General features: G+C 44.7%; 4 protein-coding genes across 5 annotated transcripts; 2 read left to right on the forward strand and 2 right to left on the reverse strand.

The window, feature by feature from the left end:
* Positions 1 to 1,821: 1,821 nt before the first annotated feature.
* On the forward strand, positions 1,822 to 8,351 carry trnau1apb (tRNA selenocysteine 1 associated protein 1b). The gene is made up of 9 exons (XM_076980878.1): positions 1,822 to 2,016; positions 3,099 to 3,196; positions 3,479 to 3,578; positions 3,994 to 4,046; positions 5,097 to 5,228; positions 5,658 to 5,777; positions 6,108 to 6,342; positions 6,624 to 6,666; positions 6,871 to 8,351. Exons 1-9 carry the CDS (start codon positions 1,981 to 1,983, stop codon positions 7,011 to 7,013), a joined length of 960 nt encoding a protein of 319 aa, XP_076836993.1. The 5' UTR covers positions 1,822 to 1,980; the 3' UTR covers positions 7,014 to 8,351.
* A 147-nt stretch (positions 8,352 to 8,498) lies between these two features.
* Positions 8,499 to 19,714, reverse strand: cdyl (chromodomain protein, Y-like). 2 transcript variants are annotated; one of them, XM_076980875.1, is made up of 7 exons: positions 19,428 to 19,714; positions 16,717 to 17,584; positions 16,125 to 16,390; positions 15,700 to 15,872; positions 10,603 to 10,813; positions 9,965 to 10,108; positions 8,499 to 9,573 (listed from the first exon to the last, which is right to left on the reverse strand). In XM_076980875.1, exons 1-7 carry the CDS (start codon positions 19,452 to 19,454, stop codon positions 9,415 to 9,417), a joined length of 1,848 nt encoding a protein of 615 aa, XP_076836990.1. In that variant the 5' UTR covers positions 19,455 to 19,714; the 3' UTR covers positions 8,499 to 9,414. The 2 variants fall into 2 exon arrangements, with proteins under 2 accessions (XP_076836990.1, XP_076836989.1); XM_076980874.1 differs by having other exon boundaries at positions 16,125 to 16,396; positions 19,428 to 19,712.
* Positions 19,715 to 20,218: 504 nt separating this feature from the next.
* rpp40 (ribonuclease P/MRP 40 subunit) lies at positions 20,219 to 24,251 on the reverse strand. The gene is made up of 9 exons (XM_076980877.1): positions 24,110 to 24,251; positions 23,184 to 24,005; positions 22,298 to 22,439; positions 22,148 to 22,216; positions 21,848 to 21,943; positions 21,562 to 21,687; positions 20,885 to 21,077; positions 20,670 to 20,804; positions 20,219 to 20,587 (listed from the first exon to the last, which is right to left on the reverse strand). Exons 2-9 carry the CDS (start codon positions 23,298 to 23,300, stop codon positions 20,389 to 20,391), a joined length of 1,077 nt encoding a protein of 358 aa, XP_076836992.1. The 5' UTR covers positions 23,301 to 24,005; positions 24,110 to 24,251; the 3' UTR covers positions 20,219 to 20,388.
* Positions 24,252 to 24,731: 480 nt separating this feature from the next.
* Positions 24,732 to 27,419, forward strand: fitm1l (fat storage inducing transmembrane protein 1, like). Its single transcript, XM_076980879.1, has 2 exons — positions 24,732 to 25,333; positions 25,856 to 27,419. The coding sequence occupies exons 1-2, from the start codon at positions 25,155 to 25,157 to the stop codon at positions 26,493 to 26,495; spliced, it is 819 nt and encodes a 272-aa protein (XP_076836994.1). The 5' UTR covers positions 24,732 to 25,154; the 3' UTR covers positions 26,496 to 27,419.
* Positions 27,420 to 27,784: the final 365 nt, after the last annotated feature.

Consider the following 27,784-nt stretch of genomic DNA (forward strand, 5'->3'; position numbering starts at 1 on the left):
CAGTGAAGTCTATTTGCTGCTGACTTGCGAACACTGTGTGCTCCTTCGTCGTACCAATGTGCCTTTGATGTAAACATTCGGAATGGCTTCCGCTAGCTTCACTTGGTGAAAGGACAACATATGATTTCTTAACCATGTCAAATATTGCAGGGATACGCATTGTTTTTGAAGCAATGGCCATCTAATGAGCTCAGCCCTTAGCAAGGGTATTGCGAATTTGCAATAAAACCAGAGGCCGAACTATCTATTTTGAGCTGATCACTCGGTCAGCACTTTTGTTCAGTGTTCAACATGACTCGTTTGTTCAAAATAAATTGAACTGATTGAAACTTTTCCATTATGGTACCTTTTCTGTCAGTAATAACTAATTGTGTTACGTTTGTTTTGTTCTGTTTTCCAACTTAAAAAATTTCCACCTGACTGTGACCTACGGTGTCTGCAATGAAGCTAAAAGGAGTTAAGATCTGAAAGTCGGAGTAATGCCGTATTGTCTGGATATGTTTTTGAACAGCATTGATTTTATTGGTGGTTTGTAATATATAGTCCTAGACGTATCCTTCTTTAGCTAAGACACAGCACTGGTGAGGCCTGCTAGGAGCAGAAGGAACAGATCACAACCAGGAGGCCTTTCTTCTTCTCTTTGTGGCTGGAGATCAGCATTGCTGAAGCTTGGTCCTCCATTGAGTCCTGTGTGAGGTACTCTGACTTCACTGGCGTAGTTTTGTGCCGAGATCTGTTGGCCTTGTGCAGATCCTTTGATCAGAAGGGGCTCCATCACAGCAGCAGTTCTGCTTGTTAAACATTAACACTGAAAGGATTCCAGTTAGCCATAGGGTTGGGGATTTCCTGACCCTTCATTGGGTACATCAGCTTCTTCATTAGTGCAACGAAGTGGCCACGCGTTTCCAGGTGTGCAGTGATTGACGCAGTCCGTTTGCTTTTGTCTCATTTCATTGAGGCGTTTTCTGAACTTTTTCAACTTTGTTTTGGCGTGAGGGCCTGAGTGTTGTACTCTGGATCTGCCTCGCAGGCTGTGTGCAGCATTACTGACTTATGGGAAAAGGTTTGCTTAGGATTACAGAGGGTAAAGGGCTGGTGCCTCCATCTCACTCTCCTCTGTTGTTGCCGAGCAGTGAAAACACCCGATACAAGCAACGACGAAGCTGCTGTGTTTCTCCCCAGGAGGCAGGAATGCCCAGGGAACATGATGACACAGGCACATAAGTACTTCTTTCCTCTGACACCAGAGGCAACAGGGTGGATGACATTGTTATTGAAAATAGTATGTTTCCAGAACATAGTAACAGCGTTGTTGTGTACACACCAGTCGGTGGACAGAAGGAACTCAAAAGCAGCAAGTCCACCGCTTGTCACTGCTAATATGATGTTATTTCATGGTTTTGTGTGTGTATTTTTTATATACATTTGTTGTATGTGTACATGACTGACAAAGCCCTCCTTGACACAATTCATAAATTACACAAGCAATTTATCATTAGTTATTAGAAGAAATTGCTCTACCAAATTACTTATTTTCCGTCATCTGAAACTCTTAAGACATAACGTCTAATTTCTATTTGTTTTCCCATTTGGCATACAATAATTATTGTCATAATTCACAATGAAGAATAGGCAGGCAGGTTCTGCATGGCGCTTAATGTCACGAACACAGTAGTCTTCTCAGGTGGGGTTATCCGCGTCCGGTGGCCGGGTTTAAGGGTCTTGCGTTTGGCGTTTGCATTTTTATTTCGCTGGCTTCAGGAGGTGGCGGTGTGTGGGGTGTTCGCGACCCACCGTGAACCCGAAAGAAAGAGGAAGAAGAGGAGGAAGAGGCGGAGACCGAGATCGGCCATGTTTAGACTAACGTCCGAGTGTCATATTCTCCAGGAAAACTCTCAAACGGCGTCTACAAAGGAAGTTGTGTTTTGTGCTTTTTAAAAAAAAGATTTCTTCTTCAGCGGTCCCATTTCTACCGAGAAGATGTTTAACAGAATGACGAGCCTGTGGATGGGAGATGTAAGACCTGGACCGTTATTACCTCAGTAATACGGAGTTGTGTCGTTTTAGGGTTCGCAACGCGTGAGGGCTAACTGGCTAGCTAACTAGCTTAGCATTTAAGCTTAGAAAACTTGTGAGAATTAGGTGTGCAGTCGTTAAACCGCGACTAAAATGGCAAGCTGTACTTCAAATGTCTGTTTTACTCGCGTGGTTTCTGTCAGAAAACATGTGGCTTGGTTAGTGTACTCGCAAATACGAATTGGTGCCGCGATTGTGAAGTTAAGGCCACAAGGCGGAATTCGTCCTCGCCGCTCGCGCGCGCTCGCGAGGCAGTGTATGCTGCGGCTCGCGGAGCGGCTAACAGAGTTAGCGGCTAACTCGGGTTAGCTGACTACGTGTCTCAGAAAACGTATGAATTTGGACTTTTTTTGTCCTGTCAACAGACACATTAGTTGTGATCTAATGTTTTCTTACTTGGGATTTTGAATAAAACATGAAATATTCGTAGCGAGACTGGTTTGCTAGTCAGGGTTATGTTAAAAATTATTCCTCTTTCCCCTCAGATCAGTCAGCTGAGGCGTGTATTGTTCTGGTATATAAAGCCTCTATAGTGTAGCAACACAGGTTAATCCTGTATGAGGACTCATGGGGCTTACACTTATGTACGTTCCTTGTAACCCATTTAAACAAAACCTTTGAAAATATTAGGTTTGTGATGTCCGTAGTGTCCAGCTACGGACCACTTACCCTTACAGGGGTGCTTGAGCCGGATCATTGTTCAGTATCATTGTGCAGGGACAAAAACTGAACTCAGTGATGTTTCTTCAAAATATATGAGGCTCAAAAAAGCGTAGAGTACAGCAGATACGATAGGTATGTAAATTGGTGATGTTCATCTAAGAAACCAAATACTACAGATTTTAAGGCAAAAAAATCATGTCTCGACGCTTCCATGATAGTGGAAGTTTATGACGTTTTTATGGGCTAGAAAACATTAGTACATGTTCTGCTTCTGGGATGCTGTCTCCACCTTCCTGCACATCTGTGAAATGTTGTAATTGTTCATTGAGGTAATTTGCTAACCATGGTTTGTCCTACAGTTAGACCCGTACATGGATGAAAACTTCATCAAGCAAGCTTTCAGCACCATGGGAGAGACGGCATATGGAGTTAAAATTATTACACATCGAGTCACAGGGTATGTGCTTTAAAACCTGAAGAAAGCAAAATGACCACACCTCCTTCATTAATAGCCACATACCTTTAATCAAAACAAGGGATGACCTCTTTCATTAGAAAAAAATATCCCAGCTTTAATAGCTTAACACTTGTCTGTGAACTATAAGGACAAAAAAAACAAAAATCGTTTATTAACTGTAATAAGTAAAATGTTCAATTAATCATGACATTGGTATTAGTCTCCCAGCACTAGACTGCCTGTGCTTTTTACATGCAAGTTCATGGTCATCTCTTTCTCCAGAGGCTCTGCTGGATATTGTTTTGTGGAGTTAGCAGATGAAGCCAGTGTTGACCGCTGTGTGCAAAGACTCAACGGGAAACTGGTTCCAGGATCAAATCCAGTGAGTTTGTGCCCCTGAACCTCTAAAGTTTACAATCTGTTTACATCATATTTACTGTTTCAAACCTGTAGCCTTCGATTATTATAAGATAGTTTAACCAGCATGGCCCCCACCTTATAGTGATATGAAAGTGTTTAGAAGCAGTTCCATATATAAGTGGTGATTACGTTACAGAGCGAACTTTCTTCCTGAGTAAAGGTGGTTGAGGCTGTTTATAAATTGACTTTGTTTGAAGCTGGTGAGTAAACTAGCTGACGAATGGGATAAAGCCAGTTCTGAGTGACGGAGGTACGTAATCATACCAACGTTTCCTTACTCTAAAGATATTCACTTTATTTGCCAGAGAATATGTCTTCGGAAAACGTAACCATTCCGCAGTTTGATGTGTGGGTTTTTATTCTCTCTTTGCTTGTAGCCCAGGAAGTTCAAGCTGAATTATGCAACATATGGAAAAAGACCTGAGCCCGGGTGAGTGAATGTTTGTCTACACGACTCCACGTGATGTATGACACACTTGTTACAACACACATTGGTACAGAGCACCTCAACGACCTGTTGCTTGTACTGGAAATAACAATGCACAAATGTATTCAGGTCCTACACCTTAAAAGTAAGAACCAGTACTTTTAAATCAGCCCGAAATCTCACTGGCAACCAGTGGGGAGAGAAAAGCGTGCACTGGGTTGTAATGAGCAGTTCACATTAAGAGCAGCTGCTTTCTGAACCAGCTGGAGTCTTGCCAAACTCCCTTGACTAAGGCAAGTATATATGGCATTGTAATAGACCAATCATGATGAGACATGCATGAGTAATTCTCTTTAGATTGTGAAAAGGCAGAATTTGAGTTACAAACAACAGGACTGAATGACTTCAGTATGCACTGAAATGTGTAAATGAGAATCAAAAATACAAACATCTCAAAGAAAAGTGTCAAGTCTTTAGCAAAGAAACACAGCTAAGTTCAGTTAATACAGGGTACGAATAGCCTTTAGCAGTCAAGAGAAAGTGTGGGAAAAGATAGAATGTGGGTTTTGTAAAATGTTAAAGCTTTAAATAGCATTGTGAAGATCTCTAGAGGTCTTAAATACTGCAAAACGCAAATGAATTTGAATTGCAGCGAATGGGACCAATCAGTCCTGTCTTAGCAGTTGTTGCTAGACATCATGCTGTCATCATTCGTGTTTGCCACCCGAGGAACAGATGCTGGTCTACACACTGGACTCGGCCACTGCGGTTCATAAAGGGCGAGTGTTCCTTCAGCTAACTGGGCAGGCAGGTTTACAGCCCACACGCTATGGTGCAGGGTTCATTTAAAATCTCCGTTATGAAGCTGCAATTCCTTATGAAGTTCGAAGCATATGATTTATTTTTTTTTTTTTAAACTTTATAAAAAGCAGGCTCATGAGGGGCACAAGTGGCGAGCTGATGGGTTATTTCTGTGCCGGTCTCAAGAGCAGAATCTACCGCAGTTCCAGATCTGCTGCTTGGTTTCCTGAGTTCTTCTCTCTCTCTCCACAGCCCTGAGTTTTCTGTCTTTGTTGGAGACCTCACGTCGGATGTGGATGACTATCAGCTGCATCAGTTCTTTGTGAAAAAATACCCTTCATGCAAGGGGGCCAAAGTTGTGACAGATCCCTACGGTAACTCGCGGTAAGACCCTGGCCCACACCCCACACACCCTCCGCTCTTCTCTACTAATGTGCAGTGAGGATGCGTTTATTAGCAGGTCTTGGATGTCCTGTAACTGATGTATGATTCCTTTTATCCGATTTTATCAGCTGGTTACTTTTCCTCATCCTGCTTTTCCCAAAAGAGGCCGCACTATACATGGATGTGATTTGCGTTTGTTACAAATCTGCTAAAACTATTGTTTTCCCCATATAGGGTTAAAGCAAGAGCAACTCACATATGAAGTGATGCTACTTCATGTTAAAAGTAAAAGAAAAGTTTAAGTTCTACCATCAAATTAATTTCTGATTTCTTTTTTGGAACACTTTGAAATACGTTTCTATACTGCATGTTTGGTCCTGGGCGCTGTGGTGGGGAGGGTGGTGATGAGGCCTTGTCCTGCTCCAACAGGGGCTACGGCTTCGTCAAGTTCGGTGACGAGAGCGAACAGAAGAAGGCGTTGGAGGAGTTCCAGAACGCGGCGGGCCTGGGCGGGAAGCCCATCAGAATAAGCATCGCCGTCAACAAAAGGTACTTCCCAATCTCTCGGCGCGGTGTCCTTGTTTGCTACGCCGTCCACTCGCTGTGGAGTACAAACACGATATCCGTGATAGTGGCGCCGTATCTGAAAAGAGACATTTGTGATCTGGCTCGAGTGTGTTGTTTTTCAGTACAAGGTTATGATGTGAGCTCACTAAGCCAAATCTCGAGCGGTGATTTGGGCTCGTGTGTGAGGTGTATTACACATGAACGTTTCTGCCCACTTGTCCAGGGCCTGTAGCTCCTTTAAGCGTTACATTACTAGGAGACCAGTTGGCCGAACCACATCCAAAACTCTTTTGCCTTTGACTGACTTTACAGCAACAAGTCAAACAGCTACCACAACCAGAATCACAGCTACAACAGCAATTACCAGCAGCAGTACTACCAACAGCCCTACAACAATTACTATCAGCACTGGGGTTATGACCAGTACAACAGCTACAACTACGGCTACAACCCTTATGCCACGCCTCCTCCACTTCCTGGGATGATGGGACCGCCCCCTCCAATGGGAATGCCACCACTGCCCCCAGACATGCACTCGTCTGCTGAGGTAAGGGGCGGGGTTGGACCAGTAACATACCTCTGATTGGAAACAGATTTTACGTGTTATCTGAAACTATTAAAGTTACAAAACATACATTTTTATTCAACAAGTAGCACATTTGCATATACGGTTAAGGAGGAGCAAAGGTCCCAGGTGTGATTCATCTGGGGACCAGAATCAGCTGGGAACGGTGATGAGACGTTCACCCAGGCTCTGTCCTGCGCCTGTCCCGCTCACCTGTGGATCACTTTATTACATTATAACTCTGCTTTGTTTTATTCCTGCAGCAGTCACATGATGCCGGAGAAGAGATTGAGGAAGACAATGAAGGTAATGTGTTTAGTTTTTAGTTAGCCCACCTATTACTAGTGCAGGGGCAGTGAGGAGTCCCCTCTAGCCCTGCTGTGCCCAGAGGAAAACCTCTCATTCACCTTCCAGTTGTGTCCGTTTCGCATGTAATAACACTACATATAATGAACTGGTGAGTGTGGACCGTCGAGCTGTGGGCTGAGCGTCTGCTGTGATCTCCTCTAGACCCGAACCCCCAGGTGGACGTGGAGGCTCTGAACAGGCAGTACATGGAGCAGAGCGAAGAGCTGTACGACTCCCTCATGAGCTGCTACTGGCAGCCTCTGGATTGCGTCACCTCGGAAATCTCCTCGGCGAACTGGTCCTGATCGCCGGCCTCCTCTCTGGACACCATCTCACCTTCCTGAAACGGAAAAGCCTTTTTACATAACTCTAACAGCTTTTCGGAAGACGTCCACTTTTGATCCGTTTTCTGTGGGACGTGCCACGTCCTTGTCCCTCCACTCTGTCTCCTGTTTTAGTCGGCCATTAATAAAGGATTTTCTTCTTTTTTTATTTTTTACTACGTACACCCTGGCTTCAGGAGGATGCGAGCAGCATTGGGTCTTCCTCCGTAGAGTTGCAGCTGAAACTGGTTGAAAACTCTTGCCTTTTAAAGTTAGTGCTTTTGGGTTTTCATTTTGAATGCGTGGGAATGGTTTACACACACACACCGCACACGTGTGCGTGCACGCAGTCACACCCGTTATCAGATGGAGCTGGAACCGATGGGGAAGGTGGCAGGTTTTTTTTTTAAAGTCCCATTTTTATTGCAGTGGAATTGGTTCCTGCTGGTGCCTGTGTGTAGTACCCAGGCTGTGTACTAGTAACCCCAGCCTTTATCTGCCCTAGGGGAGATGACATCTGCGCAGCTGAACGTTTAAGATCCCGGGGTGGGCCAGGGAGGGGCTGTTGTGATGGTGGTGGTGGTCCCTGTTGGTGCTCATGGCAGTATAGGGGAGTCCCAGTGCGGTGTGTATTGTAACGTGTGTGTTGTGATGTTTATGTTCAGTTCAGCACCTGCCAATTGTCGTTTTCCCAAGCGGAAAAGGTGTGTGAAATTTATTTTTTTTATTCCTTAGAGTCTAAACTCAGGAATGTTGGATTATATTTTGCTCCTGTCCACTGATTGATCCTGTATGAATTCTCCCCCCTTATTATTTATATGTATAATCAAATAAAAACAAACCGTACAATGGAAGCGGGATGAGGCGGTGTGGAACTGCGTCCAGGTGAGAGCGTCTGTGCGAGGGCACGTGGGCCAAGCCCAGTGCATCTCTGGGGGATACAGGTGACCACAACACCAGCGAAGCACAAGAACTGTGCGCATTGATGTCTTAAAAACATGGTGAGGGACATCAAACTTCTCTGGTCTTCACGGGTGAATGTTACCCAGCACGGCGTAGGGAACAGTATGTACTAATGTACGACATGGTTACTATTGCTTGGATACATGTGATCTGAATGTGTGTAACGTGGTTTTGCTGTAGCCACCCTCTAATATTGGGGGGGGGGGGGGGGGGGGGGGGTTTCCAGTTGTTTGGCTGCTGGAGCTAATCTCAGCTGTCTGTGTCTAGTCTGAGTGACGGACTTCTCTGAATCTCCTGGACGAGACTCTGGCACCGGTGGTCCTGTGGTAAACTTTTAACAAAGTGTGTAGACTGCAAGACCGCTTGTATACTCATTTTTGAAAGTCACAGTGATGCATAAGGTTACTGACTGACATTAAAGTGATCCCTAAAAATATACTTCCAGTTACAAAAGTTTTGTTTTTAATTGAATGTTTCTCACAGGGGACAGAAATAGGAAATATATTTAGCCAGTTTCAAGCAGTTTAATCAACTATTTTTTTAAATCCAGAAATTAGATAAAGTAAAACAGTGAAGTGTTTCATAGTAGAAAAAGTTACAAAAAAAAGCTAAACATTACTCATATTCCCCTAAAACTTACAAAACCTACTGGACACAAGTTAACAAAACTCATTTTCAAAATAAATGATAAAAACAATTATGCTGTCATAATTACATAATCCATTATAAATAGGGGATGCACCGAATGAAAATCTAATTTACAGTGAACCAATTCAAAGGGGAAACCACACATGACAATATCCTCAAACACTTCAATAAATACTATAGTTAACAGTATAAATAACTTTACATATTTTATATGTGGAAGTCTAACATAGCTGTGGTACAAATGTGTTGAGGTCAAGATATTTTGCTGAAAAAAGAATAATTTGGAGATGTGTGTACACGATGGAACATGAATTAATATTAAGGCCTTGACAAGTTTCCCAAACCATGAGGGAATAAAGGATTTACGGGTTTCTTCAGAAAGTACATTAAAGTTTGAACAGATGACAAAAGGTTAAAAGAGGACCGATCAAAGCCAGACCATGACCTGAACTCAGGGGGTAGTACATCTATCCTCTCTGCATAGTACCTGAACCAAGCGCACTGCTGGTTATAAACAGGAAGTTTGGACACCTCGTGTGTGTGTGAAGGGGATTATTGGGCGTGGCCAAGCAACATCTCCAGATTAAATTAAAAAACGTCCTGGAAAATAAATGCCGTATTTCAACAGACTAATGAGAAACGGTCCAATACTGAGGTTCAACTCTACCGTTACGTCAAATTCAAAGTTCTCGTCTCTCACGTCAGGCACTTGTAAATGGAGTCCCACCATCTGCAGCTCAGCAACTATTCACGTTTCATTCTTCATCTTAACTTAGACGTCCGTGATCTTCTTCTGGAGGTATTTGAGGATGGAGTCCGTGCCCTGGGGGGAGCCCCAGACCCGTTTCAGCGCCTCACACTCCCTCTCGTTGGCCTGCTCGAGCGCCGCCCGGGTAATGCTCCGTACCAGCGCCTTGGACTCCCGCAGGACCTAGGGGGTTTCCATGACGACGGCGGCGGCGGCATCATAACAATAAAGTAAAATGAAATACGAAAAGGGGAGGGGGGGGGGGGAACAGAAAAAGGCTCATGGATGGAGATGACCTTTGACCGGAGACTACAAACACAAACAGGTAATACTGAAAAGCCCTAATGGTATGTACCCTGTTACGAAGGCTCCTGAGAATGTGTTATTCTGCATGTAAAAGACTACAGTGGTTTCAGGTGAGTGAGAAGAGAAAATGATTTGATTTTAGGAAGTTGTGCTTGACCTTGAATGAAATGAAATGTTGTAAAAGAAAAAGAAATAAAGTTGACGTAGGAATGCATTTCATACACAGACGTAAGCAATTTTGAACCGTTTTAAATGAAGAGGGACTTACAGCCGAGTTGCAGGAGACCAGCTCCCTGATCCGAGCCATGACCTCCTGGGGGAACGTGCCGGGCCAGAGCACTTGGGAGACGAGGCCCTTGGCACAGGCCTCCTGCGCCGTCAGCTTCCTCCCGCTAAGCAGCATCTCGTTGGCCTGCAGGGGGTGCACGTGTCTCAGTATAAACCAGCTCTCAGCGAAAGGCATTAAGGTAACAGGCTCTACCTTCCGTCAAGGCACAAAACCCGAACACAGGCTGGTTCTCTAAGAACACTGCTTTGATCAGTGGTTCCCAAACTTTTTCTGCCATGCGATTTTAATTCTAATGATTGGATGACTAATGGTAATTCGATTGATAAACAGCAGGGGGCATGAGTGAGCAGCCTCTGGACGAGATGTCTGGTGAGGAGCTGGGAGCTCTTTTAGGTGCTGACACAGACGTCTGTGTTCAAGTGCTGACTGTGCGGCTCACCCGGCTGATTTTAGCACACTGCACCAGAGCTCGGTCTAACAATTCTGTCCTGTCTGCCGTCCAGGGTGAAACGCCCCTGTCCGCATCACTACACACTGCAGAACAGTTCCCAAGCAGCAGCATTCAGAGTTTTCTGTCAGTACTAGTACTGAGGTAGGTACTACTACTGAGTACTGACCGAAGCAACTCCCATGATGTGAGGGAAGGTGACTGAAGAGCAGGCGTCAGGAGTCTGTCCAAAGGTCGTGTATGGCGTCTGAAACCAGGCCTTCTCGTTGGCCCAGATGACATCGCACAGAGGCAAGATGGAGGCTCCGAGCCCAACAGCAGGTCCGTTTACAGCAGCGATGATGGGTTTCTTGAACTGGATGAACGTGTTCACAAACGTCCTGAGGAAGAAGCAACACTGGAGTTAACACTTATATTCTGAGGTACTCGGGGACGCCAGGATTAGCAGCACAACAACTTCTTCTTTCAGCCATTCCCGTTTAGGGGTCGCCACAGTGGATCAAACTCCTCCATCTGGCCCTGTCCTGAGTGTCCTCCACTGACACACCAGCCACTCTCATATCCTCTACCACTGCATCCATAAACCTCCTCTTAGGTCTACCTCTCCTCCACTTGCCTGGAAGTTCCATCCTCAAGACCCTCCTACCAATATACCTCTCCTCCCTCCTCTGTACATGTCCAAACCATCTCAATCTCGCTTCTCTAACTTTATCTCCAAAACATGCTACATGCGCTGATCCTCTAATAAACTCATTTCTCATCCTATCCTTCCTCGTCACTCCAAATGAGAATCTCAACATCTTCATCTCAGACACCTCCATTTCCCTCATCTTTCTCTTTGTAAGTGCCACTGTCTCCAGTCCATACAACATAGCAGATCTCACTACTGTCCTATAGATCTTTCCTTTCATTCTAGCCGACACCCTTCTATCAGACACTCTATGCCATCCAAACCACCCTGCCTGCACTCTCTTCTTTACCTCTTTCACTTCCTCCATTACTCTGTACCCTCGACCCTAAGTAGGTAAACTCGTCAACCTTCACCATATCAACTCCTTGTAACTGGACCTGTCCACCGTCTACCCTCTCATTCACACATGTACTCTGTTTTACTCCTGCTCACTTTCATTCCCTTTTTGTCTACAAAGGATATCTCCACCTTTCCAAGCTCACCTCCACCTGCTCCCTACTCTCACTACAGATCACAATGTCATCAGCAAACATCATAGTCCAAGGGGACTCCTGCCTAACCTCATCCGTCAGTCTGTCCATGACAATTGCGAACAGGAAGGGACTCGAGGCTGATCCCTGATGTAGTCCTACCCCCACTTTAAACCCATCTGTCATTCCTATCGCACATCTCACTGTTGTCACACTGTTCTCATACATATCCTGCACCACCCTCACATACTTTTCTGCTACTCCTGACTTCCGCACATTATTAGCAGCACAACCTTTACTCAAAAATTATAAACACACACACAACCCCTAAAGCCATGAGAATGCAGCTGTACACAAACGGGTATAAACGCTCTGCTAAAGCAAGAAGTTAAAAAACAGAAGTACTGCTAGGCCCCCTGGGACGAGGGCAGGATACAGAGTCCTCTGTAAAGGATCACTGCTGCACGGATGTGCCGTAATGACCGAGAGGACGTCTGAAATACGCAACGTGTTGGATAAAAACATTGCGTGTTCTTACACAGGAAAACCCGGCGTTTCTACCGTAGGGCGCACACATTGTTGGTTCTGCATGCAGGTTTTGTCAAGACTGCGAAGTGATTCTCTTCTCTACTTGTAAGGGTTTTATCATCAAAGTCAAATTAATTTATATAGTGCACAAAGCAGCTTTACAATCGTATGGGTCCAGATCCCTAAGGAGCAAGCCAAAGGCAACAGTGGCAAGTAAAAACTCCATATGATGGTGGGGATTAGGAAGAAACCTCGGGAGGACCACGACTCAAAAGGGAACCCATCCTCCATTGGGGGACCCATTAGCACAAATCCGTAATTGTGGTTAAAAGGTGGTTCTATATTTATGGTTCTAGTTCGCCGGCCAAGTAGTCACAGTCCCTTCAGTGCAGCACTGTATACTCTATACCAGGGGTCGGCAACCTATGGCACGCGTGTCACCATTGGCACGCCGAGGCACAATCACTGGCACGCGCCATGCTGGACCAGCATCAGCAAAAAAAAATAATAATAAAAAATCTCAGACAGAGAGCACGATCCTTCAATCGAAATCGCTCCTTAACACTCCGCACTTTGCTCCCGCCACAGACCCATGTTTAAATTTGTTTAAATAACCCTAACGACCACACGGCGCTGCGTGTGACGTAATCCCTGAGCCACGTCAAGGCTGGATTACTTATTCAATCAATCAATCAGTTTATTTGTATAGCGCTTTTCACAACACATGTTGTCACAAAGCGCTTATTATGGATTATACTTTAGCAGGTCACCATAGCGTGCGACTCCGCACATCTCGCGCAAACGGCGGAGGCGTTTATACTTGCCGCGTCACATTCTTTGCAGTGTTCTCCGAAACGATACATGGTAGTATAAAGAAACACCCCTCAAAAACAGGGGAAGGAACATTTACCTGACGAAAATTTATGTTGCATTGTGTTCCATTGTGAAAAGTGCTGGAATTTAGGCTAAAGTGAGGGCAGCCCTGTTCTTAATCAGAATGTAGACAGCGTGACTGGTCAGTACGCAACATGCAAACTCTCAGTCCTTTTTCTGCTAGATTTAAACGCCACTTTTGACACAGTTGATCATGAAATACTTCTTGATCGACTACAGAGCTGGGTAGGCCTTAGTGCCTTAGTCTTAGACTGGTTTAGATCGTACCTAACTGGGCGTGATTACTATGTAGCATTAGGTACCTCTTCCTCCACATGTCAAAAAATAACTTGTGGCGTCCCCCAAGGATCAATTCTTGGGCCGTTACTATTACACCTATATATGCTTCCGTTACCACATATCATTAATAAACATGGTATTAGTTATCATCAATATGCAGATGACACTCAACTTTACATTTCTCTAGCCCTAAAATCAATTTGCTCACTGTTTGACTGCATAGATGATATACAGACATGGATGTCTGACAATTTTCTGCAATTAAATAAAGAGAAGACAGAGGTTCTTGTTCTTGGCAGTGATTCACAAAGGAATGATGTCCAGACTTATTTAAATCAAATTAATCTGAATGCCAGACAATGTGTTAAGAACCTTTGATAATGAGCTCAGCTTCAAATCACACATGATGACTACATGCAAGACAGCTTCTTTTCAACTCCGAAACAATGCTAAGATCCGAGATATGCTCTCTCCTGCTGATAGTGAAAAACTTGTCCATGCATTTATCACATCAAGGCTAGATTATTGTAACGCTGTTCTATCTGCTCTTCCAGAAAGCTCTATTTCTCACCTACAGCAAGTTCAGAACGCTGCTGCAAGGGTTCTCACCCGCAGGAGAAAGAGGGATCATATTACACCTCCACTCCACTCACTGCACTGGTTAACTGTCAGCTTTAGAATATATTTTAAGGTTCTAGTCATGGTTTTTAAATGTCTTCATGGTCTTGCTCCTCCTTACCTCAGTGGTTGGATATGTTCCAGTCAGGTCTCTCAGGTCTTCAAACAAATCTACTGGTGATTCCTAAAAGCCGATTAAAGATTGGCGAGGGGGCTTTTAGCCACTATGGTCCAAAGCTCTCTTACTGAAGAGCTCAGAGGCATTTCATCCCTGCACAGCTTTAGAAGAGTGTCAAAACTTTCATGTTTAGATCTGCTTTTTAGCTTTTAGTTTTAGTTAAGCAACCCTAAATCTATTCCATCTTATTTACTTTATTCACTTTATTACATTATTTTATTGTGCCGTTTCCTTTTTATCTTTAATTTCTTAATATTTTCCTTTGTCTTTTTATCTTTGCCTCCTCTTAATGTTTCTTTTTTAAATGTATTCTGTAAAGCACTTTAAGTTGCATGTATGTATGTATGAAAGGTGCTATACTTCCAGAAGAGGACCTTAATGGACCTCAGACAACCATCCTTTGACATCCTTTGTCATTTCCTTCATTCACCATCAAATATCCCCTATACTTTTACCATCAGACAAATGTCTTGTATTTATGGTGCATAGACCATTGGAATGCTTACCTTGTGCGTCATCTGATCTAACTGTTGTGAGCTGCACTACTGATGTCACCCTGAATTACTTGTTGTGGACATGTGGCTTCTAATCAAGAAGATGGGAATGGCAACCTGTTCATTGTCCTTTATGTTCTGATGGACATACCATCACGATAGCATGCCACTTTAGATTCAGTGTAACATCTGCAACGAAATTTTACACCCTAACCCTCTGTACCCAAACAAATATATAACCTAACTCTCTGTACCCAAACACCCCTGTACCCTAACATCTATATACCCTAACCATCTGTACCCAAACACCTCTATACCCAAACACCTCTATAGGCTAAATCTGTACCCAAACACCTCTATACCCTAACATCTATATACCCTAACCATCTGTACCCAAACACCTCTATACCCTACCCCTTTGTACCCAAACACCTCTATACCCTAACGCTCTGTACCCAAACACCTCTATAGGCTAAATCTGTACCCAAACACCTCTATACCCTAACCCTCTGTGCCCAAACACTTCTATACCCTACCCCTTTGTACCCAAACACCTCTATACCCTAACCCTCTGTACCCAAACAAATATATAACCTAACTCTCTGTACCCAAACACCCCTGTACCCTAACATCTATATACCCTAACCATCTGTACCCAAACACCTCTATACCCAAACACCTCTATAGGCTAAATCTGTACCCAAACACCTCTATACCCTAACATCTATATACCCTAACCATCTGTACCCAAACACCTCTATACCCTACCCCTTTGTACCCAAACACCTCTATACCCTAACGCTCTGTACCCAAACACCTCTATAGGCTAAATCTGTACCCAAACACCTCTATACCCTAACCCTCTGTGCCCAAACACTTCTATACCCTACCCCTTTGTACCCAAACACCTCTATACCCTAACCCTCTGTGCCCAAACACTTCTATACCCTAACTCTCTTTACCCAAGCACCTCTCTACCCAAGCACCTCTATACCCTAACCTTCGGAACCCAAGCACCTCTATACCCTAACCCTCAGAACCCAAGCACCTCTACAGCCTAACCCTCTGTGCCCAAACACCTCAGTTCTCAATGCAGGAATCCCGCTGGGCTCACCTGATGGTTTCTGCCATCTTGATGCTTTCCCTCTTGCGGTCGTCTGTGAGTCGTCTGATGAAGTAGATGAAGTCCAGGCCGAAGCAGAACACACTGCCTACTGCACTCAGCAGAACCAACTTGCTGTCATCAGCTGATGCAGTTGCCATGGCGCTCTGGACCTCCTTCATCACCTGCAGCATTCACACACACACACACACACACACAGGGATTCAGTTCACAAACTCACTCCACTACTAATAAAAAAAAACGCACTCAGCTAACAAACTCCATTACTGCTACAAGAACAAAGGATAAAACACATTCACTTTCAATATGCTCAAAAAATATATTACTATTTTGAACTGTGCCCTTCTGCTACATAAAAACCATCACTATTATACATCAGGCTGTTTATTAACTGGGCGTAACATGTTTACACTCACGTCAGGGTTTAGTGAATTGTTTTCGGAGGTTTTTGTGGAAAACAGAATGTGCGTGAACCCATCCTGTTTCTTCACAACAATGTCTCTATAGCGATAAGCGCTCTCTGTCTGTCGGACACTGAAGCGCAGACGTTTGTCGAAGGCAGAACGTTCCTCCATCCTCCGCTTCCCGATGGCGCCCGTCACGCCCGAAGAAGGCGCCGCTCCAGACGGGCCCATCTGCAGGCTGCCCGTCCCATTGGCTGACGAGGCCTCCAGAAGTCCAGCTGCACCTTGGGAAACAGATATTGAGTCTGAACGAGTCTGTGGGTTTAGCTCCGCCCACAAATACCTGTACTGTAGGCTGATATCATTACTGCACCACATCTAAACGCGCAGGTATGGATACACCTTGAGGTCTTAGCAACTGCATTCCAACAACTATAGTGCAACGAATGCTAGTCACATCAAAACCTTCCCAATTTTTTCAATCCAATTAAATATTTAATAATGCAGTTTTACTACTGTTTCATTACAAACGGCACTATTGCGATGATAAATACATGTACATGTTCACGTTTTAGGGGAGCGTTTGGTGTAAATGCCACCGTACCTTTCCCGCTGAGCGTGTGCACGGCGGCTGGTGTGATGGGGACCTGCAGTGTAGGGGGCGTGGTCTGCGTCCGCGGCCGTGTGCCCATGCGGGCGCGCTCCTGTCCTGGCCCGAGCACCAGGCCCACGGGCTTCTCCTGGACGGCCACCTCGGGGGGAACCGTGTCGGCCTCCTGCCCGCCCTGCTCCAGACTGTGGGCCGCCTCGCTGGCCGACTCCTCCGAGTCGGCCCGACTGTTCATCGGGCTTTTTGGCACCAGGATTTTGATGCCAGACTTGGCCAGGTCCATACTGCAGCGCAGTGTGCTGATGGCAGGGGCGGGAGCAGGGATGGGGGCGGGGCCAGGGGCGGGAGCAGGGATGGGGGCGGGGCCAGGGTCAGTAACGCCGCTTGCTGAGTCGCTGGTGCTGTTGTAGGCCACACTTACAGAGCGCCTCAAGCTCTGGGTGGCCAGAAAAGGCCGCTGCTGTGGGCCCACTTTTGCTTCGGCTCCCCTGTGATCCAGGGCGCTCTGTGGTGAGTGGAGCAGCTTTGCAGCACCACTCATGGGCGTGCTGGGGGTGGGTGGAGAAGTCCTTCCCAGACTGGTGGCCACACTGGTGTTCTGAGGCGGAGGCCTGTTGGCCTGCTTGCGTGCGTTGGTGCCGGAGACGGAGCCCGTGCCGGGAGACCGTCGGGTGGAGCGCAGACAGGTCACCTCCTTCTGCCTGCCACTGGCCTGACTGTTGAACTCGCTGATAAACTCCACACAGCTGGACAGGTTCCCCTCCGGCTCCCAGGTGTCGCCCTCGAAGCCGTAGCCCCTCCACCGCACCAGGTACTCCGTCTTCCCCTTCTTGTTCTTACGTTTGCCAACAATTCGTTCAACCTACAAGAGGAAGAGATGACGGTTGAGTCCACACGTGCCCCTACGTACAAAACCACTAGAGAAACGTGAGTCCTGCTAGACGTTGTCAGGACCACAAGTTGTCAGGTTGTCAGGACCACAAACACCCCCTAAATTAGACTCTATCACCGTCACTACATCATTATACCTGCTGAATTAATGCCCATGACATAAGACTGACAAATGCTACACAATTTAAATGTTCAGGTTTTGGATTACAAATTTAACGTAAATTGAAAGGTTATATTTCATAGATGTGATTCATGCACAAGTATGGTTTATGTACAGCTATGTTCTACGCAATTTCTGTTTACAAACCCTGCGACTATGCTCAGATGATCTTAAAGTGAAGCACTGTTTACATGTTTATATTTGATATTGGCTGTTCACACACGTGCAATCACTGCCTGACCACGTGTGTGCAGTTTCAAACGCACCAAAGAGCCACCGGGCCCCACGGAAGCAACAACAGCAACAAAGTCACATTTGCCAACCTATTACTAAAGAGAAAATCCCTGCAACAACGGTACAAGCGCTTCTCACCAAGATTAGGTGAGCTACACTGTTAGGGTGAAAAGCCCATGGGGTTCAGCTATTGCTACCTGCAGCTAACGCTTCAGTGCAGTGTGTGAGGATCCAGATTTCATGTGAGATTAGGATTTGGGCGATAATCTGCACGCGTGGCATAACCTGCATATATACAGAACTATGGGTACAATATGTAATTTGATAGTTTCACTGGTCACTGGCAAAACTTGTATGTCCTATCTGGGGCTATATATGAAAATTACATATCTGATTATAAAGAATTTGATTAAATAGATTTATAGGTTGCCTTGTAGTGGGACCTTGAAACAACACAAATCTACATTTCAAAGACCAACCTAAAATGATGAGATTTTTACATCATGAATGTGTCCGTTGTCAATGTCTGTGATTAGCCTAGTCAGTGAAGGGGAAAGAGTGTCTCCATGGCCAATGGTTCCATTTTACGTTATTTCCTACTGGTTGTAAGGCAGACCAGTAGGTCTGAGAGGAGTGGTCTGGAGGTCTGGAGATGAGAGGGAGGTCTGGGAGACGAATGGTTTTATTATATAATAAGAACTCCAGAGCTGGCTGTAACTACACAGACAGGGCTGTGATATTCTCACTTGGATTTTGGTTCAGATTGGTTATGAAAAAAACAGACCTGTATCACATACTGTCAGTTTCCACCTTCTACTACAATGTGGCCCATTTCCCTTTCATGACTGGTGAATAATCCTGATATCAATAATAAATCACACTTAAGTAAAGTTAGACCTTCGCAGCGTTGTTCTGGGGTTGTGGTTTATTTCTAGGACATGGAAACCAATGCGGTACGTGAAAACTTCGGGAGCCCTTGTGAACCTCGCTTTGTGTGTTCCTCAGGAGGTGGACAAGACCAAAACCCGCAACGAAAAGAGAAGAAACAACTTTTTTGGACAGGGTAAAGTTTCACTTGGAAGTTCTTAAGGTCTTCTACTTAAAATACATTTATTTCCCACCCCCTACATTTATGAAACTCGTATCCGGTCCGCCCGAGAAGACCAGCGTCGTGAAACGGACCATGTTATGGAGATGAAGGTTCCTGCGCAGAAGCGAGGAGCCTCCACACAGCGACTAGCTGCTAGCAACCAGCTCATCTTCAGTACGAGCCTTTTTAAACACAACCAGCTAGCTATCCTGCCCACTTTAAGGCCCCAGGGACCTACCGGCTGGATTAGTATAGAGAAGAACAAACAATGGTTTGGAATATTAGCACGGCATTAGGTGATAGACACACTGTTATTTCGCTGAGAGTCACCTCGTAGAGTTCTTCTGCGGCCATCATGGCCTGGTAGTACTCGATGCTGGAGTAAATCCCGACTGAAGTCTTTCTCCACTTCTACTTCTGCTCTAGTTCCTCTGCTCCCGTCGCGTTGCGAGATCTGACTTGATGCGCGACGGTATAGCGATCACTCTCGCGCCGCGCTACGCGAATAACTTCGGTCCAGTTCGGTGATGACAAACTCAAAATAGTGGTCCGAAACTTCCAGGGCAGCGCTGAGCCGACTCAGTGACTCGGGAGTCGGTGTTGAAGCGAGTCAGTCACGTGACCGGTGACGCGGAGGGTTCGTGCCAAAACGTTCGTCGACATCCTGTGGTCAACCAATGTCATGCTGTTGCTACCTATAACAGTGATGAAAACTACACCAGGCAAATGAGCTATGATCCTTTTTTTTCTACAGTCTAATACTTGTCACGGCTAACACCGTTTTTGCACTAGCATCCTTGTACCATCTTTTTTCATATAAAGGACAGATGGAATTCAGTTGTAATCTTTAGACCAGCATATGTATGCGTAAATCATGGGGTCTGCTGAAGACTAAAGGATCTTGAGCCCAGACTGTATTTGCAAGATTTGCATAACTAACCAGAACAGCCAAACAGAAAATTGCCTAACCACTGCTTATATGCCAGATTTATTATTAAGATCAAAGACGGGCAAGTCATAATGAGTTACTGATGTTATGGCTACAGTGAACTCCCCTAATTAAGTACTGACATTATGGGAGAAAATATTAGCTGTAGTTTCATTTATTATTAATAACAATCTGCAGACAAAACCAATTTTATTTTGTATAAAAAAATATTTTCACACATTAAAAACGTGTGTACAGATGCCCTCGAAGCAAAATTTCACTTCACAGACAAGTGTTTAAGTCAGTTTAACTAAAAATATGCACAAAGCTAAAAGTATTCTTCTCCAGTGCAGACGTGGTACATCATGGAGGGCAGCCATCTTGTGAACCTGTAGCCATGTGCAACCAGTAGTCCTGGTTCTTAAAGCAAACAACATTGTAGAAGTTCTCCCCTCCCTTGAGGAACCCATGCTCTGTGGATCCCCAGGAGACCGGGCTGTCTGCAAAGCCGTGCACGGTGAGGGAAACCCAGGCCGGAAAGCCCGATTCAGCCAAACACCGTCTAGATGATCAGAGAGATGGCCTCCAGTTTCACCAGTTCCATAAAGCATGGCTCAGTCTACAGAGTGTTGTTTCGTGCTTACCTGAGTTCCTGGAGAAGAGTATAGACATCCTCTGGAGGGATGAGACCAGTGACTGTGCACAGCACGGCTTTGCTGACTGGAGCACTGGGCTCTGGACACACATACGTAGACAGGAAACTGGAAGCGGAGTTGTCACTGCAAAGATACAAACAACATGTCCTCTTGAGCCCACAAGACACAGCCATACCAAACACACAGTTTCAGAGTCTACTCACCAGCAGATCTTCAGGTTGACTGAGCCTAGCCACTCCAGGAACTCTGCTGGGCTGCAGGAGTGCGTGTTTCCCCGCAGGTCTGAGGGGTGCAGTGTGGGACACCGTATCTCTCTCAAGCTGTGGCTGACGAAGGTGGGTCTACACTCCTTATACGTGAACTGAGACAGAAGATCCTGCAATACTCCATCATCGTCTGGTCCCCAAGAGAGAGAACGTGTAGCCAATGAGAAGAATTGTCTCACACCGTGTTACATAGAGAACACAATGTTAAACTGTTCAAGCTACAAAGCTGGCATAAAGCTAGCTACATAGTACAGGGTACATAGTAGATATAAAGCTAGCTAATCACATCTGTGGGAATCAATAGTAATACATACACTTGTAATACATAATGATGGATAACAGTGGACTTAGCTCCACTTAGCTGGACACCTAGCCACTGCCCTGATGCACTATGACCCCTAACACAAATTTTAATACTGAGCAGTATTAAAGTCAATCTCTGGGCAGAATGCTTCTTTGAGACCGGCTCACCCATGTGGTACACTACCCCCCGGAAATGTTTGCTGCTGTGTGAACAGACCTCAAAACAAGGATACATCAGGACCGTGGTTTATTTCGTATTACAGTGTACGTTACACTGTGGCAAGCATAGCTGAAGGACTGGTGCAGCAAACCTGGTGGCCATCTTGTCCAAAGGAAATCACTCTTCAGTGGAACCCTCTCTTTCAGACTCAGCAGCACACGCTGGTATCGCTTTGTACCAGGGACCATAGATTTATCCGTCAGGTCCACAGTTACAACTGCAAGATGAGACATTGCACAGAACATAATGAGGGAATGCATATTTACAGTTGACATGATAACATACAATTACTGAGCTATTTAAACAGTATTATTTTGACAGATAAAGGCATTTACCCTAACAGCATTTATCATATCTAAAGCCCTAAAGGCATTTACCATATCTCATGTCCGTTTTGTGCTTGTACACTGATGGTTTTCCCTCTAGGCCAAGATGCTGGTACGTGTCCTTATTCAGTGACAAGATCAAATGTCCTGGAGAGAAAGGGACAAGTTGAACAAGATGAATTACTTAAAATGGTTAATCTTGAGGAAGACCACAAAATATCCTTGACTACATCAGTACCAAATACAAACATCTGAATTTCCAAAAAGCTTCATGTCAGTTTTGTAGTGTCCATGACCGGCAAGCAAAAATGTCAAGCTTCCCGTCGATATAACTGATAATACAATACTCACCACTGGACAAAAGTGCCACTACGTTGTCTTCATCAATGCGAGTTTTGTAGGACAATGCGTAAAACCCACCTATGGAAACCAATGGAGAACCAGATTGAGGGAGGAAATAGAAGGAAACACACAGGGCAGTGGTCAACTCTTCAATCTTACCTTTCTTAACTATGTCAAGAAACTTTTCTTCCAGGAACTTATAAACTGGTTGATCCTGGACCAAGAAATACGATTTGAAATTGCTGATAACTTTTGCTACATCAACAGGCAGGACTCCACATTCCGGCATCAATAAAGAAATCTGCAAGGCAAGGACAAAAAGAGAGTTTTAAGGGACAATTATACTCAAAATGCATCAATAACCCTGATTAATTAATCAGGTACAAATTCTTTCATGAAAGACACCACCACTCCTACACATTTTACAGAGGCAAATAAAAAAATAAGAACCCAAAGGGTCAACAGACACAGCGCCACCTGTATGTGTGACTCATACTAGGAGACATGGAGCTTTCAGTAGACGTTTTGAATCTCACGTCATTCTCTCCACTTTACCTGGAATGCAAACTATGTTTGCCCCACAGATGTAAAAACTTTTTTACAACATCTATTTTGATTCATGCATTGTGTTCCTGAAGATGTTTGTTTTCTTTTATCTTGTTACATTGCTGTCCTATCATTCATTCATGTAATCCACAGGAGTTTCCAGACATCTCAGTGTCCTATTTTCAGGAAATATTTACAATTTCGCTACGCTAAATGCATGTCATGTGGATATCTTTCATGGGAAACGTGAGACCACATTAACACCTGTAAACATCCTGTTATAGAAACAGTTAGGTTACCCTAACTGTCCCTGGACGCGATGTTATATGAACCTCGTAAGGTAACACCTATCTCATATTCATATGCGGAACTAAAATGACATAAAACAATACATGAAACCATTTTTGGTGAAATAAAGCAATAGTATGACCAATATTCTGAGTTAGTGGAGAACTACATCTCTGAGTGTAAGTGAACAGCTATTCAGAAGTAAACCCACCTTATAGTTGAAGCTGTGTTTAGACACGTGTATTTCGTGACGTGACTCTTCATTCATGAAGTTCGATTTCTCGCACACTAAAAGGTTTCTCGCACACTTCTCCAAGTGTGACGACATCTGAGTAAATCTATAATTGTGTACTTTATTAAGACTAAATGAAAATCAATTTCTCTGATTGCCAACTAGCTCTACGCGTATTTCTTTTTCTCCTTGTTATATAGCGTTTGACACTTCAACTAAGGATGCATTACCGCCACCTACAGCACTGGAAGCGCATAGCTTTTTGTTTTTTAAAAAAAGAAGGGACACATCAAATCAAATCATTTGCATTTTTTTGCAAATCAATATGCATTTTAAAAATCATTTAATATCCTGATATGCTTTGCGGCTGCCCTTGTAACATTATTTCACAGGAGTAGCAGTGCATTGTTCTTTGAATGTATATTAATTTGGACACCGTACAGTTTCATCCCTTTTCCTTAATTTCATATTTCTGAGTTCTCTGGGTTTAACGTCAATCGTCATGAAATGATTTGATTGTCTGGATATACCTTAAACCCACCCCTCAAGCCCAACTGTTTGCCTATGCAAACCACTCAGCAGATAATGCAGTCAGTCTGTACCATGTCCTCTGTATCGACACTAAGTACCCAGTAATCTGGCCTCTCCAGTCATTGTTTTAGACTTCATCTCTGCTTTCTACCCCACTGAGCTGTAGTGATGGATTTGACACAGATGCAGGAAGACATCGCATGGACATCATGATGTCTCATCTCCACACTTGAGCAATTCTTTGGCATAGTTGTGCAAATCTGCATGAATCTGAAATTGGAGATGAACACAACAGCCGTCATCGGAAAGATTTATCGTAATAGTGAACATTCCATCTGAAGAAGATGCAGAAGCCAAGAATCTATCAGTCCTGCCTCAGATCTACAGGTCAGAGCTGCGTGACCTTCTCCTCATGTCCCTAGGCCAGATTGAGAAGGTCCGGTTGCTCAGGTAAGACTCCTTGGTCAGAAGCACTTCAAGAGCTGCATGACATCAGGACCAGGAAGAGATCATCATCTGAAAACAGACCCGGGGAACTGTCTGTTGGTGAAACGGCACTCAGGGACATGGTAGTTCACTGAATCCAGAACCACACAGAATCTGAACAGAATTAACGTGTAGCTTTGTATGTGATCTCAGTATTTGGCTTGGCTGAGTCTCTGTGTTGTACATGTGAGAGACATCAGCTGGCAGAGTCAAAGAAAGGAAAGCAGTGACGGAGAGAGACAGGTGCTGTCACGGACAGCTGAATCTAAGAACGGACCACACCGCAGTCCGGGAATGAACTGGATACAATACAGCACTATATATAGCCAGATGGAGTCAGAGTTAGTATGCATGGCATTTAGCTGACATTATTACAGAGGGACGCTAATGACGTTTCCGCTGTACTAATCTGATCAAAATCGAATATAGAAAATATAAAAGGGTATACCTCTTTCAACATTGAATCCTGATTATTTAACCTATCAGGGGTGTGTGTGTGTGTGTGTGTGCGTGTGTGTGTGTGTAGCAGCTGGCTGAGGGGCACTGATATAGGGGATCTCTTTCTGTTACTGCTGATGTCAAGAGGGTGGGAAGTGTGAAAAGCATGTCAAACAGGGAAGAGATTAGCGTGTCGGAGCAGTCAGGTTGCACCAGGACATCAGGAGCCTCCAGGACAGACAGGCACAAGGCAGAACGCCTGAGAATGTATGCAAGCTTAGTTGGAGAAAAAAGTTAAATGTGAGTATTTGGACGTAAAAAGTGTTTGGATACATGAAAGACGCAAGGGGCGGTTAGCAGAGAGGTTAACTGAGGCGCAGTGAAGGTCAGAGAGTACAACGCAGAAGACAAAGCCATGTGTTGGAACCCTGAGCCTTGCTGAACATCTCGGCTAAAGCTGTGGAGCAGTGGCCTCTCACTGCCGTCTCGTCACAGATGTTCCTCAACACGTTCCTCGTGCTCATGACGGACCTGGTGGCATGGCTGCTGGGCACTGCACTGTTTCGACGCCATTTTCACTTGCTGTTGTCAGCCATGGTCCTGTTCGGACCCCTGCTCAACTTCGGGGTTTCCCAGTACAGTGTTTTCGCAAGGAGGAGCCACTTTCTGTACAGGTGAGTTATGTATACGACTATACAAAACAACAACCTTCTTGTCAATACAGACATGTAGAGAAAACATTGCGATTAGTAAATGGACTATACAAATAATTTTCAGATACATTTAACAGCACATTAAAAAGTGTGACTTGTAAGACAGATCATCCTTTGTTATATCTGCAGTTTCAGTAATACTGGTTGGTAGCATTTCCCTAACGTCAAGTTTATAATAGTCTGTAATTCATCACCACCTATTCTTTTGTAAGCTTTCTCAAATCTTAATTACTTATATCTGCAGTAGCTAACAAAACAGACCATTGCTTTGCCTCTGTGCTTTCTGTTTCAAGTTATAGCAGCTTGCCAACATTCAATGTTATTATTCATTGTTAAAGCAATTTTACATTCAGTAATTTTCTTATTATTATTTTGGATAGAATAAATGTATTATTATTGTTTCCACCTTAACTGTATCTTCTTCTGCTAACACATTAACAAGGGTATAAAGTTCAGTGGTGATCCACAGTTCTGTCCTTACAGAGTGTTCCTGCGCTCAGGCTGGGGGTGGACCTGCGTCTTCGTCGGGTCCTTCGTCTTCCTCCTCTCGTACTCCGTGCGACGCTCCCTTCCGCTGACCGCGCGTCACCTGTCGCGTCTGGCCGTGGCGGGAGCCCTCTGGCTGGGCTTCCGCCAGGGTCTGAGTCTGCTGGAGAACGCCACGGGCAGCTGCTACGAGACCCTCAGCGTGTCTGCGGACCTCGCAGCCGCCTCCAGCCCGGCGGCTCAGCCATTACTGGTCTTACGGGAAGGGGAGACCAAGGCGGTTTGCGTGGGCTCGGGCATGCTGTGGCGGGGTTATGAGGTCTCAGAGGACACCTTCTTGCTCTGTCTGTGTTGTCTGCTGCTGGCTGAGGAGATGGCCGTGTTTGGGCCCTATCTGACTCTAGGGGGCGCTGCGGGAGCTCCTCTGCGCATTCTCTTCCTCTTCTGTGTCCTGCTGCTGAGTCTTTGGCTGTTCTTGCTTTTCTGTCTGCTTGCTTATTTCCCACAGTTCCCAACCCAGCTGCTGGGGGGCGCTCTGGGCTGCCTTAGCTGGAGGGCAACCTATCATGGCTGGTACCACTTTGGACCGAGCTGGTACTGTCCTGGGAGGCCTGGGGTAGGACTCCTTACAACATAGGTGGAAAGAGGCCAAAGAGAATTATGGGGAAACTGCATACTGGAATTTAAAAAACAAACAAACTTGGTTTTAGTATTAATCTACCTCAGAAATTTTCCTGAGCTTTGGTAAAAAAAAAAATCTGTCTGATCTTTCAGTGCAGCCAAGTAACAGAAACTCTCACAAAACCTTTTTTACCATTGGAACCAGGGGGCCAAATAATACTAAATAACACTCACACACACATACACACCTTTTTGTAACAAATAGTATCTGGTGTTATTTGTAGTTCTTTCTCTCTCTCACATGCCCACATACAATACTGTAAATGATTAAGGCAATCAAGACATGAAAAGCTCTCCATGGACAGTGTTTGTTCTGAAAAAACATGTAGCAGAATTGCACTAAACATTAGTACGATTCAAATACAGCAGAAAAGTAGAAACGCTGTATCCTGCTGGGAAAAAAGCTTGGAAGAGTTTCTCATAAGCAAATATATATTGGTGTAATAAAAGTCTCTTGGCCTTCTTGAAGTACAGTGTACGTTCTCTTCCCACGGCACTGTGCTGTTATGAACGTGTGTAATTAAACAACTGTTGATGTAGAACTTAAACCCTGATCCATGTGGATTGTGTGCTGTGGTTCCCAGGAGTCAGAACATAGTGCAGGATTTTGGTCTCGATTCATGCAAAGGTTGCATTGCCTTTTATAGCAGTTAACCTTTGGATACAAAAACTTGGAATCAGCCATGACTAAACTTTCACGAAACAATATCGTCGTTCCAAACAAGTGTTGCCTGCAGGTCCCTTGGTGTAATAATAGAGAATGATGAAAGACGTATAATGTGCTATTTCTGTGGTGCTGCTCATGCGTTAGTTGCCTGTTTTACTGTTAAACAGTGATACAAGTGTCAAAGTAGTAAATAAAGTTAGAAATTACAACCTCTGCTGTGTTCTTAATCCCCTAATCATCACTCCTGTAAAAAAAAAAAAAAAAAAAAACCCAACACAAGGACCAAAGAACACTTCAGTCTCAATGGGCAGAGAAATGACATTTTGGCAGTGTGAGGCAGGAACCGGGGTCTAGACGTTTGCAACCCTGGAGTGGTACTGGTCTGCTGTTTGGTGTCTGATCCCACATGGGTTATCTGTATACATGGCCATGAGATGCACTGGATTTATGTTTTCTTCAGTTCTTATTTTCATCACCCGGAAGTTGGTCGTCCCTGTCGACCTCTAAGGCTCATCTGTTTGTGTTATATGTAGCCTAGTGGCGAATGCATCTGCATTATACAAACAATGATGGCCAAG

Source organism: Brachyhypopomus gauderio, chromosome 19 (assembly GCF_052324685.1).
Source record: "Brachyhypopomus gauderio isolate BG-103 chromosome 19, BGAUD_0.2, whole genome shotgun sequence".
NCBI classification, from domain to species: Eukaryota; Metazoa; Chordata; class Actinopteri; order Gymnotiformes; family Hypopomidae; genus Brachyhypopomus; species Brachyhypopomus gauderio.

Excerpts from the sequence above, each read along its gene's own strand:
- cdyl (XM_076980874.1), bottom strand. The coding sequence starts at position 19,454 with ATGATGGCCGCAGAAGAACTCTACGAG. Across the intron at positions 16,397-16,716 it reads GCACACGCTCAGCGGGAAAG|GTGCAGCTGGACTTCTGGAG; the intron begins GTACGGTGGCAT and ends CTGTTTCCCAAG. Across the intron at positions 10,109-10,602 it reads ACATCATGGGAGTTGCTTCG|GCCAACGAGATGCTGCTTAG; the intron begins GTCAGTACTCAG and ends CACCCCCTGCAG.
- fitm1l (XM_076980879.1), top strand. The coding sequence starts at position 25,155 with ATGTTCCTCAACACGTTCCTCGTGCTCATGACGGACCTGGTGGCATGG. Across the intron at positions 25,334-25,855 it reads AGGAGCCACTTTCTGTACAG|AGTGTTCCTGCGCTCAGGCT; the intron begins GTGAGTTATGTA and ends CTGTCCTTACAG.
- rpp40 (XM_076980877.1), bottom strand. The coding sequence starts at position 23,300 with ATGTCGTCACACTTGGAGAAGTGTGCGAGAAACCTTTTAGTGTGCGAG. Across the intron at positions 22,440-23,183 it reads AACACAGCTTCAACTATAAG|ATTTCTTTATTGATGCCGGA; the intron begins GTGGGTTTACTT and ends CTTGCCTTGCAG. Across the intron at positions 21,688-21,847 it reads CAAAACGGACATGAGATATG|TTGTAACTGTGGACCTGACG; the intron begins GTAAATGCCTTT and ends CTCATCTTGCAG.
- trnau1apb (XM_076980878.1), top strand. The coding sequence starts at position 1,981 with ATGTTTAACAGAATGACGAGCCTGTGGATGGGAGAT. Across the intron at positions 2,017-3,098 it reads CGAGCCTGTGGATGGGAGAT|TTAGACCCGTACATGGATGA; the intron begins GTAAGACCTGGA and ends TTTGTCCTACAG. Across the intron at positions 5,778-6,107 it reads AGCATCGCCGTCAACAAAAG|CAACAAGTCAAACAGCTACC; the intron begins GTACTTCCCAAT and ends CTGACTTTACAG.